General features: G+C 52.0%; 1 protein-coding gene across 1 annotated transcript; it reads right to left on the bottom strand.

The window, feature by feature from the left end:
* Positions 1 to 6968: 6968 nt before the first annotated feature.
* On the bottom strand, positions 6969 to 15724 carry ACTR1B (actin related protein 1B). Its single transcript, XM_006733857.3, has 11 exons — positions 15547 to 15724; positions 13459 to 13523; positions 12115 to 12190; positions 10919 to 11044; positions 10450 to 10574; positions 10000 to 10216; positions 9771 to 9863; positions 9509 to 9683; positions 8472 to 8533; positions 8176 to 8216; positions 6969 to 8008 (listed from the first exon to the last, which is right to left on the bottom strand). Exons 1-11 carry the CDS (start codon positions 15592 to 15594, stop codon positions 7906 to 7908), a joined length of 1131 nt encoding a protein of 376 aa, XP_006733920.1. The 5' UTR covers positions 15595 to 15724; the 3' UTR covers positions 6969 to 7905.
* Between the last annotated feature and the right edge of the window lie 1337 nt (positions 15725 to 17061).

Below are 17061 nucleotides of genomic sequence, written 5' to 3'. Positions count from 1 at the left end.
GTGAAGAGGACAATAGTACCGTCATCTGGTTCTGGCTGCACAAAGGCGAGGCCCAGCGATGCCCTAGCTGTGGAACCCATTACAAGCTGGTGCCTCACCAGCTGGCCCACTGAGCCTTTGCACTAACTTACTCAAAATGTGCTGTGAAGTTTCTTTTTTCCAATAAAGACTAGCCATTGTGTTGGCTCCTTCTCCCATAGTTGGCTGGTCTTATTTCTATCCTTTATTTTTTGGGAGGCATGGATTCTTACATTGGGAATAGCTATCTGTTAATATTATTTTGCCATCCACGTGCTTGTGTATGCCGAGATTGACAATCCCATAATACAATGATTGGGACCATCTGCTATGGGGAAAGCATGGGCTATGGCATCAGGCCGACTGGACTTGTAATATTGGCTCCATCATTTAGCTTTGTCACTGGGAGCATGCCCTCTGAGGGTAGGTTACATCTTCAAAACAAACAAACAAACCTTGTGAGGTGTTAGAAGTAATAACGTAATATAAAGAGCCTGGCAGATGGCTTACAGTATTGTTATAAAATAGGGTGACCTTGTGACCAGAGTTTTGGGAGCTTTGAAGACTTGGGGTTCAAGGCATAGTTCATGGGGATACCATCAGCAAAATCCAGAATATGAGACAATTCCAGAAACCAATGACCAGTTTCTTCAAATAAATTGCTGTGAGGCGGGGCACCTGGCTGGCTCAGTTGGTAGAGCATGCTACTCTTGAACTCAGGGTCATGAGTTCAAGTTCCACAGTGGGTGTGGAGCCTGCTTTAAAAAAATAGTTTAAAATTAAAAAATTGCAATGAGGAAAAGAGTAGAGAGAACCTATCAAGTGAAATGGATGTGAGGGAGATAACAACCAAGAGTAAAGCGTGGACCTTGTTTGGATCTTTATTTGAAGAAATGCAACTGTAAAGAAAACAAATTGAATAATTTGAACTTTGGGTATTTGACATTTAGGGATTTATTTATTTATTTATTTATTTTTAAAGATTTTATTTATTCATGAGAGTGAGAGAGAGAGAGAGAGAGGCAGAGGGAGAAGCAGACTTCCTGCAGAGCGGGGAGCCCAATGCGGGACTCGATCCCAGGACTCTGGGACCATGACCTGAGCCGAAGGCAGACGCTTAACCATCTGAGCCACCCAGGCGCCCGACATTTAGGGATTTATTAAATTTTAGATGTGTTAATGGAGTTAATTTATGCGTTAGAGATTCTTGGTGAGGTACTTACGGGTGAAGTATGTCTGGGATTAGCTTTAAAACAGTGGGAAGAAAAGGAAGAGGAGTTTCGGGCAGGAATGATACATTGTAGCCAGGTAGAAGAAGGGTCATAGTTCTACTCTTGTGTATGTTTGAACTTTATTATAATAAAAATAAGAGTTGAAAGAAATTTTAAAAAGTCCATTTCAGCTACGTTATATTTGTGACATCCTGGACAATTAAGTTCTCAAAAGCTGTTTGTAAAATGGAACTGGTACCTGGTACCTTTCTGTTTTTGTTGGGATTAGCCACAGAGCTGGCTTTAGTTACTTTCTCCACAAAATTGGTTCGGACTAGGTCTTTTTTTTTTTTTTTAAGATTTTATTTATTCATGAGAGACAGAGAGAGAAGCAGAGGGAGAAGCAGGCTTCCTGCCGAGCAGGGAGCCCGATGCGGGACTTGATCCCAGGACCCTGGGATCATGACCTGAGCTGAAGGCAGACGCTTAACCATCTGAGTCACCCAGGCGCCCCAGACTAGGTCTTTGAGCTGAGCTGATGATGGGGAGCTTTAGGGAGAAAAGTCATTTCCCCCAATGTTGCCTTACTTCCTCTTCAAGGTATAGTCAGAGCTGCTGTTTCTATTCTTTGCTGTCATTATCTTTGGTTTCCAGGAAATGCTAGAGCATTTGTCTGCCATTCAAGGCCATTCCCTTTGGGAAGGGGAATACCTAGCTATCTATTAAACCTACCCATACCGGGGCGCCTGGGTTGCTCAGTCGTTAAGCGTCTGTCTTCGGCTCAGGTCATGGTCCCAGGGTCCTGGGATCGAGCCTCGCGTCGGGCTCTCTGCTCAGCGGGAAGCCTGCTTCTTCCTCTCCCACTTCCCCTGCTTGTGTTCCCTCTCTCGCTGTGTCTCTATCAAATAAAATCTTTAAATAAATAAATTAATTAATTAAAAAAAAAATCTACCCATACCACTCCCATCTCAAATGATGTTCTAAACAAGAGTTTACTCCGGTACTGCCACTCAGCCCTTCTGTCTGGCCTACCTCCTGCATTCCCCCTTCCTTTTCCACTGTCTTCCTTTCCACCCTTCTTAGGGTGCGCTTTTGACTCCATATGTCATTAATTGGATTTATCTTCTTCCTCCCTCAATTTCAAGACCCTCTTTGCTTTTTAAAACTGTACCCAGGGGCGCCTGGGTGGCTTAGTCGTTGGGCATCTGCCTTCGGCTCAGGTCATGATCCCAGGGTCCTGGAATCAAGCCCCACATCTGGCTCCCTGCTCAGTGGAAGGCCTGCTTCTCCCTCCCACTCCCCCTGCTTGTGTTCCCTCTCTCGCTGTGTCTCTCTCTGTCAAATAAATAAAATCTAAAAAAAATAAAAATAAAACTGTACTCAATTCTCAGGGTGCTTAGCTGGCTCAGTCTGTAGAACATGTGACCTGATCTCAGGGCTGTAAGTTTGAGCCCCATGCTGGATGTTGAGATTGCTTAAAAAAGCAAAACAAAACATATTCTCCCCTAAAGAAAGAAAAATCCCCAGTACATGTCCAGATTGTGGTAGGCAGGATAATGGCCCCCAAAGATGTCCATAATCTAGTCCCAGAATCTGTGAATACATTAGGTAATGTAGTAAAAAGTTATTAAGGCTGCAAATCAACTGACCTTAAAATAGGGAGATTATCCTGGATTATCCAGGTGGGCTCAATAATTCAAGGGCAGCAGAAGAAGAGAGTCCAAGGGAGATGTGACTGTGGGAGAATGGCCAGAGAGATGCAGCATTGTTGTTTTGAAGATGGAAGAAGAAGGCTAGAAGCGAAGGAATACCAGGCAAGGAATGTAGCCTATAGAAGCGAGGGAAGAAGATAAGCCTCACTCCGACGGTATTAAACAATCTGCAAATACAGAATAAAAAACTTGTTTCCTGGAACGATTTGAGTGTAAGCTGATCTGATGCCCCACTGCACTTCAGTGTATGTTTTTTACAAAGATGTTCTTTTATATACCTATAATATGACCATCAAAAATCAGGAAGTTAAAATTTATACAGTTCTGCCATTTAATCCTCAAACCCTATTCAAGGGATGCTAAGTGTGCCTATAATATCCTTTATAGAGCCAGTTCAGAATCCTATGTTGCCTTTAGTTGTCATGTCCCTTTAGTTGTCTCCACTCTGGAACAGTTCCTCAGTCTTTCCAGACCTCTGAAAATTACACCAACTCGGGTTGGTCTGATGTTCCCCCAGGACTGGGTTCAGCATTATGTGTCTTGGGCACGAGCACTGCAGAGGTGATGCTGCACTCTTCCTGCTAGGCGTGTGATGTCGCCTTGTCCCACTGCTGACAGGGTTCACTTTGGTCACCTGATTAAACTAACATCTGTCAGACTTCACTGTGCAGTTGCTCCTTAGTAAGTATCTTATGCGGGCAACACTTTGAAATGCTCCTCACCAAGACTTTGATTTATATCAGAATGGACTCATGCTTTATTATATTCAGTGGATTATAATTCGTAACTATTATTTAGCTTCTGATGTTTAATTTGTTCCAAATTTGGCTGGTAGGAGCTTCTTCAAGTTGGCACCTGTGGCCTTTTGACATGTCCCTATCATTCTTTGAGCACTTTTTAAATTTTCCGGCACAGAATGTTCTAGGCTCACCCTTCCAGGCTGTTTATAAACTCATGAGGTAGGTACTATTATTATCACCCCCATTTTAGAGATGGGGACTCCTAGGAACAGCTCAGGATTATGCAGCTAGCTAGTTGTGGTGATAGGATTGTGAATGCAGAACACAGCTTGAGCCTGAGCTCTCCCCGCCCGCCACCCTTTTGAGGTAATTTTAGAATTGCAGAGACTGCACAGAGTTCCTGTTTACCCTCCACCCGGTCTCCCTTAATGTTAACAGCACAATGACTGAAACCAGGAAATTCACACTCACACGGGGTTATTCACTGATTTTGCCGGCTTTCCCAGTAAGGTCCTCGTCCGGTCCCGGACCTCACATTGCATTTCGCTGTCATGCCTTAGTCTTCTCCAATCTGTGACAGTTGCTGTCTTTACCTTCATAACCTGTCACTTTTGAGTAAGAGAACTGGTCCGTTAATTTGTAGGATGCCCTGAGTTTGGGTTTGCCTGTTTGTCCCTGGCCAGACTGAGGTGATGGGAATAGCACGGTTGACGCTGCAGCCTTACTTAGTACAGCACCTCAAGAGACCGTGACTAATGACTGCGGAGGCACACTTTGGTCATTGGTTTAAGGTGCTATCCACTAGGTTTCTCCGCCATAAAGTTACTATTTTTCCTTTTTGTAGTTACTAGTTATCTTGTGGGGAGATACTCTGAAGCAATGCAAATGTCCTTGCTTTTGCTCACTAATGTTTGCATCCATTTTTGTCTACAACAATTAGTACTGTGGTGTTTGCCTGCCTGTGGTGATTTCCATTTTCCATTGCTCCTTCTACAGGAATTGAACTACTGTAAGGAAGAACTGTCCCTCCTCCCCCTATGTTTACATCTATTCAGTTTATTTATATCAGAGTGGACTCATAAGTATTTTAAATTATGGCTTATCATCCACCACAGATTTGATCACTGGGTGCTCCTTCAAGTTGGTTTCTGTGTCCTTAAGACAAGCCTCCTCCTTTTGGGGGCACTTCCTTACTCTATGGTACCACAAGATATTCCAGGCTTATTTTATACTTTCTCTGCTCTAGATCTGGAATTCCTCCAGATCTGATTCCTTCTACCAAAGAGTGGTATTTAGAAGCACTGTATGTGCCTGTTACTGGGGTGTCACTGTGTCTAGGTCCTCTAAGCAGACACGGCTGGGAAATATGCACATACATTGTAACCCCAGCGTTCACACACTGAAGCCTATTTATTTCAGCATCTATCTGTATGTGTATTAAAAACCATGAGTCCATACCTCCAATCCCAATCCAATACCACAAAGTTTGTTCTAGCCTTACCACCTTTTTGTCTGTAGCTTTTCTCCAACAGTGGGAAACCTGGCATGACCAGAGATCTGTAACCGTACTGTCCCTGCTGGAAGAGGGAGTGGGGAGGATGCTGCATTGTGCTTGGCCTTAGAGGATGGGATTTTGACAGACATGAGGCAAAGTCATTCCTGGCAGAGAGTAGAAGCTGGCGGGCAAAGCATGATGATGTGTGAACCTACAACAGGAAAGGAACAGATCCCAACGGGCCTGAATTTAATGCAGCATGTAGTTCATGAAGGGGATTTTACCTGCGGTACATCAATTCAGTTCTTTTCTGCCAGGCAGTGGAGAACTGCCTGACATTTTGGATTAGGAAGTGGCAGAACCAAGGCTATGTGGGCTTGAGATCCAAGAGCAAATGGACTGGGTAGGGGGGAGAATGAAGCTAGCGTCATAAGACAGGGTGGTAGAGGCCAGCACAGTAAAGGAGCGGCGGGTAGGAAAGGCATTATAGAAGAACCAACAGAACTTGGTAAATGGCAGAAAGTGGAGAAGGTAAGGAAAAGGAGTCAAAGTAATAATGCTCCAAACCTGTGTAGTTTGGAGAAAGTGGTATCATGAACCCAACCCCAAAAAGCGTTCTCTGTAAATTGTTTTCCCCTTGAGGGCACATACAGGCTTAACTACCTTGTGACCACAAAGCCTGGTAAAATGCCCTGTGACGATAGGCCTCAGTCAGCTCTCCCTTACTACCTGATCTCAGCTCTCGGACCTCCTTCAACCCCACCAAATCCAAATGCTTACAACACACGGCTATGACAACCATCCTCCCATGGCCGGCTGCCCATCACCTAGGACACAGCTAAAAACCCTCTCAAGGCCCTCCACGAGCTGGCCCCAACCTCCCTTTTGGGTTTATCTTGCATTATAACCAGAGGAGGCCACTTACCCTTCCCTGCTAACTTGGCATCACTTGGGTCCATGCCTTTCTCTCAAGCCCCACTGGTCCCCGGCATCCCTTTGAGTTCTTACCTCAACCAGGAACATCCTCCCCTACCTGCCTGACCCCTCCTGAACCTGTGCAAGTCAGCCCACCACTTGCTGGGTTGGATGCCCCTCTTCCCAGCCCCACAATGCTACCAAAATGGCCAGTCCCATCTTCTTCCCCTAACCCATACGTTTTTGGGGGCAAAGACATGTCTTGTTTACCACTGGCCCCAAACCTGTGGCACCTCCCTGGACATACTGCAGGTGTCCAAATCCCTGATGAAGGAAGGAAAGGGCAGACAGTCACCAAACTCTCTCATGCCTCACTGTACCCTCCCATCCCCCACCACTCAGCTTCTTCCTTCAGGGCTTAGCTCATCAACACAGCCTTCTCCACCTCCCCCAGCAGTCTCCTTCCAGCTGGCCTGACCCCTGAGCCCACATCACTGTTGGGTCTGTCAGCCTCGGCCATGTCTGAGCAGGCCAGCAGAGGTGCCCAGACAGAATGGGCGGGTGCAGATGCCCCGAGCCCAAGCCCTGCCTGCCACGAGGTCCTGTCCAAGAATAAGGCTGGGGAAGGCAGCCTTGTTCTCTGCTCCTCCTGGTGGATTGCAGCAAGTGGGTAATGAGGCAGGGGAATTCTACCACCAGGTTGAGAGCCCAACCCCCTGGGGCCTCCCAGGTTGTGCCACGTTGCCCCGCCAACCACTGAAACCCTCAGGCTTCTGAGCTAGAGCCAGTACCATGCTGCCTTCTTGCTGGTCCTTTCTCAAAGTCCCCAGGGATGGATGAGTGAACAACAACACAAAGAACCACAAGGAAACAGAGCCACGCACCAGGCCTTGTCCATAATTATTACTATAATGATTTACAAAAAAAGTTTTCAGGCAACTGTGTTAAATTATTGTACACATCTGGGACAGGGAAGTAGGGGTCCTGGCCACAGGGTCAATGAAAACCTCCTTCATGGGAGAGGTGGGAAAAGGAAATGTGCCCCCCTTACTCCCTCTAGGTCTGACTCCAGATTAAGTGGCTTCCTCTCAACAAATGGAAGACCGTTAACCCTTTCCTATCCCGGGCACTAAGGTAAAGGAGAGGGAGCAGTGTCAATGAAGTGCTTTGAAGGGAGACCGCAATAAACTGTGGCCACCTGGACCCAGTGATCCTCTGCCCTGGCTCAAAGGCTCTGTACCTGGGCCAGACCCTTGGCTGGGGATGGAAGACTGCCCAGTCCTCAGCCTACACCAAGGCATCCACCTAGGAAGACAGGAGGACTGAATGCGATAGGGTAAGGGATGCCTAGGTGTGGCACAGGAAGCGGTGACGCACCAGTGGGGAGCCGCTGGCCACTCCTCCACCCACGCCTCAAGGCTAGCTACGCAGGCATCCAGGCACTCTGGCTCTGGGAGGGATCCTGGCCTTGGAGCCTAGGGAAGCAGCCCCAAGGGTCAGAACAAGACCCTGCCAGGGGAGACCCCTGGAACAATCCAAAGCTGGGCTCCTCAATTCCTAAGTTCCAGCTCATGACTCCATCCATGCAGCTAAATGTTACTCTGTGTGTGTACGCAGGTTTGTGTGCGTGTGTGTGTGTGTGTGTGCGTGCGTGCGCAGGGGAGGGCTGCAGGGAAGCATGGCTGCCCCATCTGCCCAGGGTTCAGGGCATGCAGGGGACTCTAGGCCTAGGATGTGAGCCCAGACCAGAAAGGGGTAAGGGCTCTGACTCCCCTTTGCTCCCACTCTCCCACCACGCTACACCTCTTCGGGCACTAGAAGGTTTTACGATGAATAGCACGGGAGCCATCCTCTTCATACTCCTTTTTGGATACCCACATCTTCTTAAAAGTATCGAGCGAGGCCAGGATGGAGCCACTGTGAGAAGGGAGGGATAGATTCTTGTGGACCCAAGCGTTCGGCCATCGGCCATTTTTGGGCACTCAGAGCTCCATCTCCTTTACCTGGGAGGGAAATCCACCCACTTCCACCTGGCCTGAGCCAATGGTCTCCTCCCAGAGCCCTCCCCGTGAGCCCCGCCTCACCCGATCCACGTGGAGTACAGCCGCTCCTGAGGGGCCGAGATCTAGAGGGAACAAGCAGCAATGTAATTGTCCACCCCACACGGCAGCCCCCACCCCAGCCTTGGGAACCTTTCCCTCAGGGCCTGAGGCCAGGTAGCAAGTGCATCAGCTGGGAGCAGTGGGAGCAGCCGGACACAGAGGAGGCGGCTGAGCTGAGCTGGGAGTGAGAGGATGTCGAGGTGGCATTTGCCCTTTCCTCCCCCACAGTCAAGGTTGCCCAGCACCCCCATGCCCCATGGGGCTCCCTATAACCTCACCTTGATTTTGACATCCTTTGGGGCAAGCTTCTTCACTTCACTTAGCAATCGGTCACCGAAGCCTGTGAACACAAGGCTGGCTGAGCCCAGAGCCCATATCTGAACCCCCTTACCACTAGCAGCCCCATCTCTACCCTCTGGTGTCCCCAGCTGCTGCCAGCCTTCTTTTACTAGTTCTTTCCAGGATCAAGAAGGGGGGCGAGCCACCCCAAGGGCAGGAAAGAGCACCATGCCTGAGGTGGGCCCAGCTTCCTCAGAGAGGCAGCGTGAGAGGGAACCCCGAGTCACACACCTCGGTCTGGCTCCTGCACTCTTCCATCCAAAGCAAAGTCACAGGTAAATGACAAATCAGGGGAAAATACCTACCATTTCTGCCCATCACAGAGGCAAAGATCACATGCAGTGCTGGGAGGGCCCTGGGGGACTCACTTTGGCGGTATCTACCAGATAACAAGAACCTATGCCCACCCTCTGACTCAGCAAGTCTCCTGGGATTTCCCCCTTAGGGATATTCTTACTGTGTGAGGTTATCCGATGCAGCACCTCTGTGATTAGAGATGGCTGCAACAACCTCGCATCCATTCAGTGAAATACCACATGGCCGTATGAAAGAGCTCACATGGATGGGGAAAGACCTTCCAGATATGGGGCTACGTGACAAATACACGGTGTGCAGCGTGGGGAGCGTGTTATGAGGGTGTAAAAGCGGGAGCAAGGGGCAACGCACTTTTGCTTTCACCTGCACAGTGCTGCTGAGCGCACAGCTGAGGAACCCGTACCTGCCAGGGGAGGGGGTGGGGCGACCAAGACAGTGGGGAAAGGGAGACGTCATCTCACACATTTCAGATCTTATGTGAACTTATCACCTACTTACAAAGTCAGTAAAATTTAATTTTAAGCCTTTCTCTTAAAAAAATAAATGCTGAGTACCAAAAAGCCAATAGAAAATGGGCCACATCCTAGGCTCCAGGGAGGGGGTTGTGGTCTAAGTCCTGATGGTACCTTAGTCTTGATCGCCACCTCCCAAATGGGGCTACCTTTGAAAAGCGTGGAGCCACCCGAAAGCACGATGTTGGCAAACAGCGTCCGGCGAAGGTCCATGTCGGACTTGTGGATGGCGAAGGCCAGCACCTCGTGGAGCCCCTCACTCTCATCACCTACCAGGTCTGGCTGGAACAGCAGCTCAGGGGCCCGGAACCGCGCTGGCCCCACCTTTGGAACACAAGATTGAGGGGGCCTCTTCTTCCTCCAGATACCAGTATCACCGCCACCCCCCCAGTGCCAGGCTGGGCAACTTACGTCGAGCATGCTGCCATCTGGCAAGGTGTACTGCACCTTCTCCGTCTCCAGAGCCTCGTCCTTCTGTGGGTTGATGGAGAGGTAGCAGGCTCGCTGCGGTAGGCAGGGACACAACGCTCAGAAGGCTGCAACCGGGAAACCCACACCCGGGGCTCAACCTCACGCCTTGGTGCCGCCATGTCCCGTTGCCGCACCCAGCCTGCCTCCACACCCTCCTGCCGTCTGTCACCTCTTTGATGGTCCGGACAACCTCAAACTCGGCTGAGGTGTGAAAGTCAACTCCTTCCTTGCGCAGCAGTAGCCGGAGGTAGCGGGAGATGTCACGGCCAGCAATGTCCACGCGCATGATGGAGTGCGGCATGGCAAAGCCCTCGTAGATGGGGACAGCATGAGTGACCCCGTCCCCCGAGTCTAAAACCACTCCCGTCGTGCGTCCTGTTGCATACCTGTCACCAGGTCAGCATCCCTTCATCTCAGCCACTGAGGCACAGGGCCCTCCTCACCCCTGGAAGGGACCCTGGGACATGTGCATTATCGGGTCTGAAAAAGGGACCTGAGGAACTCCCCAAAGGAACAGTTACCAGGGGGCTGTTTCTATGGGGAAGTGAGACACGAGCAGGAGGACGGCCGCAGGGAGGACGGGGACCCAGGAGACCCCCAGGGCTTGGGGAGCACTCACAGGCTGAGCACGGCCTGCATGGAGATAAACAGGGCTGGCACATTGAAGGTCTCAAAGAACACCTCTGCTGCCTTCTCCCGGTTCTTACTTGGGTTGAGTGGAGCCTCCGTTAGGAGAACAGGATGCTACAAGAGATGGCAGGGTTTAGGCATGCGCAGACAACGTGCTAGGTCCTAGAAGGATCTTCCCAGCCGGCCAACCCCCCGCTGCGAGCACAGGCCACTGCAGTCTGCCGTCCTGCCCGAGGGCAACAGCGCACTGTCTGTCAGCAGTTCCCCTTCCAAAGATCCCGCTTTCTCTGGAGAACTCGACTTGGCAGCCACCAACTGTGCGGACCCGCATCCACGCCACGAAGAGGCAGCAGGCGCTAATAAAATGCAGAGGAAGCGGGGCAGCACAACCAGGAAGGAAAGAGCAGCGAGACGGCAGAGCGAGGGCAGAGCGGGGAATTCGGGGCCGCCTGTCACACCTCCTCGGAGAAAGTCTGCAGCTGGTCCTTGGAGTAGACGTACTGCCAGATGCGCTCCATGTCGTTCCAGTCCCGCACCACGCCGTGCTCCATGGGGTAGCGGATGGCCAGCAGCCCCCGGTGCTCCTGCGGGGTAAGGTGGGAAGGTCAGCCGGAGCGCCGGTCCCCTCTCCAGCAACCGCTTTCCGCCTTCCTGGAAGCCGCCCCTTCATCTGCCCTGAATAGAACCACCACTGCTTCCTGGCTGTCCCCAAGCCTGGTGGCAGGTCCTACACTCAGCACAGGCTCCTCTGTCCAGCAGCAGCTTCTCAGGCCCTCAGGGCCCAGTCAGCTTCAACTGGCAGGGGACAGCAAGGGTGGTGATGTGCTCCCTCCCATGCTAGTCCTCCCCTTCCTCCCCTGGCTGTGCTTCGGGGGCTTCTCTACTTGCCGCCAACACATTCTCCCCTCTTCTCCCCTCACACTGCCCAGTTTCCTTCCCCACCACTCTGCGGTGACTGCTCCCGAGCCAGGAGCCGCCTTGTGGCCCATCCCACGCTGTTCTCTCCTGTGGTCACCTGTTGCTCACCGCTCCTTCCAGCTTTTCAGCCACTGCTCACACGTCCTGCATGGACCTGCCCTTCGGTGGCCCCCCAGAATGTGCCCCCTTTCACCAAACACCACCGGACCCCTCTCACCCACAGCCATGGCTCCTACTGACCCCACCTCCTGAGAGGCCCACGTCTCTGCACCCCTGGCTCAGGCCCCCTCCCACTGTGTCCCCCAGGTGCCTAAACTGCACTTGCTGCTACCCCCCTACACCTCCGCTCCTCCCCCCGGGGCCTCCTCTGGCCGTGCAACACTTAGACAAGCCACCCCACCTGGAGTGTAAGAGGTGGCCCCACGACACTCATTTCTATCAGTCATCAAGTCTGAGGGATCCAGACTCTTAAGTCACTTTTTAATCAACTCTTTCCTCTGTAGCTTCCAAATCGCTCTACAAGACAGGGCCTGAAGTAGTCTGTTCCCCCATACAGGAACCCTCGTGCCATCTCAGGGCGTTTCCGAGCTGGAGCCTTGAGAGCCCAGGAAGATACCAGACAGATGGCCCCAGAAAACAGATTCCCTCTCGGGAGGTATAGCTCTGACCACGAGCCCATGTTCCCGGGACTATGAAGACCCCAAGCCCAGGCAAAGGCAGGCCCCACAGGTGTTACCTCTGCTTTTGGTCCAATGAAGAGGTCCCCCTCCAGGGCTCCAGCCATCACTCGCATGTGCTTAGGGCGCCCGACACTGCAAGGACAGGTCGAGTCAGCAAGGTGGGTGGGGGGCGTGGGTGAGCCCACGTCTAGGAAAACCAGTCTAACTCTGTGGTCAAAGGGTAACTGCTCCAAAGCATCTGGACGTGGCCACGTGGCAAAGGCCAGAACCCAGGCCTAGGGGATATGGGCCTACAGAGCAGGCCTCGGCAGGATGGCATGCTCAGGGTCAGAAGAAAAGGTATCCTTTCCATTCCCCACCCTCCCTCCCAGAGAAGGCGGAGAGCTCTGGAATCTCGGGCCCTTCGTGGTCCAGCCCTGGCAGAGGGTCAGCTTCTGTAGCCACAATGACTCAGCCCACGCTCTCGATTTCAGGAGGGCAGGGCTGCCGCCACTGTCTACAGAACAAGGTCCCAAAGTTGGGTCATGGCTCCCTTGTGCACCCCTCTCTCATTCATTTGATCCTGCCCCTGCCCACTGCCAGGGCTTTCAGAATACAGATTCAGTTCTTGGAAGACTGGACGACCTACCATTCCAAAATTTGCCCCAAGTTCCCTGCACATCAATAGGAACTTTTAATTGTACCGAAGTGGGGTTCAGAAAAGAAAGCTGAAGCCCTACTGAGTGCTTGGTGCTCCAAACTGGCCCTGTCCCCAGACCAGGCCTGGGGTTCTTGGTATAGCCAGCCACTTTGGGACCCCCCAATGCCCCTGCTTAGGCCAATCCCTCTAAAACCTCCAGGATTTGAGAAGAAGCACCACCTAGGAAAAACTTCCCGATGGGCTACAGTAGCCGAAGGAGCACTCCAGGTTTATTTCGTGCTTTCCCCCCTCTTACCCCTACTGTCACTGGCTCTATTCAGGGGAAACACTCCCCTTGACCGAAACCCATTATTTTCTAGAGTTGGAAAATAAACAAGCTCTGAAAGAAACACTTCCTGGGAGGAAAGGATGGCTGTGCATTAATGCTCCACTCTTTCTCCTCTGGGTTTAGGTTTTGCTCCCAGAGCTGTCTCCCTTCCATTCTTGCTGCTGCTATGCCACCCTGTTCCCAACAGAATGCTGGTGGCTTCTCCTTCCTCCCTGGCTCAAGGGGGGACCAAAATGAGACTTCAAAGAGGAGGAAGCCCACAGCACTTGTCTTGTCCTTCCAGAGCCGGTAACAGCATTAGCCTCACAAGTCTGGTGTTTTCCCTTATAGGTGGGGGGCAAGAGTTGGCTTCAAAGAGAGCTGTGACAGAGAGCCAATGTTCTTCTAGGAATCCAACAAAAAGGTTGGGGCTGCTGCCTGAGCAACACTTACTAGTTTGGGAAACAGTATTTGGGAATCTGGTCTCCTGCAAAGCCAGCCTTGATCACCCCCGAACCCTGCAAGGAGAAACAATGTTTAGCTCCTGACATACACCTCCAGATGAAGGCAGTGCCCTGCAGTAGAGAGAACTGGCTGCTCCATCATGGCAGCCCGCGGAGGAAGTCTGAGATCCTGCCAAGAGGGCAAGATCATTTACAAGGACACCAGGGATTCACCAACTAGGGGGTGATTTTACACCCCTCCTCCCAAATTTGACAATGTCTGGAGACTGGGGAGGGGAGAGCAGGGGGAGAGGGCTACTGGCACCTAGGGGGTAGATGCCAGGGATCCTACTAAATATCCTACAATACACAGGCCAGCCCCTCACACACCAAGAATTATCTAGAACTATCTATCTATGTCAATATTGTGGAGATTGAGAAAACATGAAGTACATCCTCCTCTGCACACTCTAGGGTCAGTTCCAGGCAGGAAGAATCCATAGCAGCATAAGCTACTCCCCAAAGTCAGCTAGAAGCAACCTCCAAGCATAGTTTTTTTTTTCAATAGCCCCTGGCCACCCCCACCTCCCATCCCAGCAGACATTGACTTCATACAGGACCCACCCGGGGAAGATCACTGTGTACACAGTGACAACTGGCACCTCTCTTCAAGTGGCTTCTCCAAAGACTACAGGTAAAGAACTTGGTCCCGCCACTGCTCCAGCATGGAAACTAGACTTAGGATCTTAAAGGGAACCTGATCTAGAAACCTCCCACTAATGAAGGAATCAGCCTCTCAACCTCACTTCCCACAGATCACCGTCACAACCTTTTGGTGCAGTGCAGAAATAAACATCCTCTCGTTAGAGAGGAGGGGCTGGAAGCCCACGGGGACCAGGAAGGTTGTCCTCTGAACTCCTAAGCCTGTTGGTTAGCCTAAGTGAATGATCTGCCCACCAAGAAAGGAAGTGTCCTAGTCCTTCCTGTAGCCTGTTGGAGAGGACCTCTGAGCCCAGTTCTAGCCTTCTTATTAAACATCCCCTGCTGTGATTCAAGGAGCCCACGTGGATACTCCGAGGGGGGAAAAAAAAAAAAAAGCCATTCAGGATTACATGGGGGTCATGTGGGAGGGAGACACATCCCAGAAAGAGGAGTGAGTCATAATCAAAAACTCCAAGGCACACACAGCTCAGGCAGGTACCCAGCTAGGGGCAGATCTATAGATCTCCTGCCCTTCATTTTCCTCCCATGGACCGGAAAGTTCTGAGGTCAGAAATCCTCAGAGGCCAGCTGAAAACATGCTGAGCCTCAGTGCTGAAGGACAAGGCCACAAGGAAGCCAGGCAACTTTTCTCTGAAGCTTCCAAACCATTATCCGAACTCTCCCCACTGTCCTGCTAGCTGTGGAATTTCTGCTCAGCTCGGGCAAGGAGTACTTAAGGAGAGGGTCAAAGTAGCCAAGTGGCCAACCAGGTGATGGTGGATATGTGGTTGGCAGACCAGTCAAAGAGCCCAGTAGGGCCTGTCCACTCTGGGCGTCCTGCTAAGAGTTGCAGCCTCTTGGGAAGTGCTGTTGTAGAGGTCACCAAGCGAATTCTCTCTGAAAGATCAGACCAGCACTGTGCAAAAGGACAAATGCTATCTCTCCTCTTCCACGAGGAGGGGCACCCAGAGCCCGAGAAGGGGGTAAAGGGGCTGGGGCCGAAACCTAACCAGTGACCCCCCCTTCCAACCAAGAAGTGCTCAGAGTGCATCCCCAGGCCTGACACACGGGTGCATGGCTGGGCCGTCGGGCTGTCACTCCAGCACTCCGGATGCTGATCAAGTGTCGCCAGACAGATGGATCCCCTGCCTCTCCAGTACGCCCCCGCCGGGGTCGGGGGTGGGGGGCGCTTCGGGCAGGAGCTCCGCTGCACCGGTGGAGGGGCTGGCCCCAAGGCCCGGGCGACAGAGCCAGCTGAGCAGGAGAGCCCTAGGCGGACGTGGCGGGCGGGCAGTGCATGGAGGACTAGTGGAGACTGGCGGGGGTCCCTCCCGGCGCCGCCGCGTGCGCCCCCGGGGGCAGGGCGCCCGTCCTCCCCCCGACTGCCGGGCCTCACGTTGTCGATGACCACGGGCTGGTTGGCGATAATGTCGTAGGACTCCATGGCCCGGCCGGGCCGGCCCTGCCCAGCGGGGGGCTGCAGGAGCGACCGGCGGGCGTGCGGACCTAGAGCGCGGCCGCTCTAGACACGGTGCCGCGCCCCTCCCATCCCGCGCGCGCAGCCTACGCTAGCCCCGCGGGCCTTGCTGGAGAGCGCCCCCCCCCGCCCCGGCCAATCACCGCTCCCACTCGTGCGGATTGACGGCGGGCGCCCGGGGCCTGCTGCGGGCAAAGGGGCGGGGCCTCCGGGTGCTGACCAGCCAATTGAGGCCTCCCGGAAGTATTGCAGGAGCGCTTCCAAGGTAGGCTGCGCAGTGTTTTGGGGGGGCGGGGGTGACGTCATGGCTCGGCTCTTAAAGGGGACCCGGGCAGAGTCTAGGGGGTTCTGAGAGTTACCTGTCCTGGAAGACTTCGTTCCCGAGCGGCAGCACCTGCGACCACGCTACTTCATGAGCTCGTAGTCCCCGAGGAGGCCGGGGCTGGGTATTTTACCCAAAGCATTTCTTTACCGAGCCCTGGGGAGAATCCTTTTCCGTGTAAAAATTACAGTTCTGTGGTAACTTGGTAGCTGGCTTTAATCGAACACATGCTATGTGTTTGCGGAGCACTTCTACCCATTTTACATAGATTATATTAAATCCTTGCAATAACTGTCAGGTAGCTGTATTCTTATTCCCATTTCGCAGATGTGGGGACCGAGGGGCCTCGCAACTCTGTAACTAGTCCGGGGCTATCCAGCTCGAACAGCTGAGGTCAGCATGCCCACAGCCTCCAGCCCCGCGGGGATCTGTTGCCTCAAGGGTGCAAGGGATCGAGTCCTAAATTCATTTACCAAACTGAGCCATGGTTATTTGCTTCTACTTACACCTTTCCCACTAAACTGTGAGATTAAATTTGGTAAAAGTGAAGCACAACATTATACAGAAAAGTGCAGAAATCACATTTCAATGAATTATTACAATGTGGGCACACTTGTATAACCATAACTGAGTTTAAGAAACAGAGCATGAGGGCGCCTGGGTGGCTCAGTTGGTTAAGCGACTGTGTTCGGCTCAGGTCATGATCCTGGAGTCCCTGGATCGAGTCCCTGGATCGAGTTCCGCATCGGGCTCCCTGCTCAGCGGGGAATCTGCTTCTCCCTCTCCCGCTCCTCCCTCTTGTGCTCTCTCTCTCTCTCTGACTCTCTCTCTCAAATAAATAAATAAAATCTTAAAAAAAAAAAAAAAAAGAAACAGAGCATGAGCAGCACCCCAGAAGCTACCCGCTCCTCTCAGTCGCTGCCCGGCTCCTCCTCCGAGGTGACTGCTTTCCTGAATTAACACCAAAGGTTAGTTTTGCCTATTTAGGAACTTTATGCAAATGGAATAATAAGTATGCATTCATAAAATGGGCTAGTGTGCAACCATTAAAAATAATGAAGTTTTATATAATTTCATATGAAACACATCAGGACATAGGGCTAAGTCAAAGC

Source organism: Leptonychotes weddellii, chromosome 10, assembly GCF_054177405.1.
Source record: "Leptonychotes weddellii isolate Sample4059 chromosome 10, ASM5417740v2, whole genome shotgun sequence".
NCBI lineage: Eukaryota > Metazoa > Chordata > Mammalia > Carnivora > Phocidae > Leptonychotes > Leptonychotes weddellii.
The sequence above is the reverse complement of the archived record's forward strand: the minus strand, read 5'-3'. Positions and strand labels throughout refer to the sequence as shown.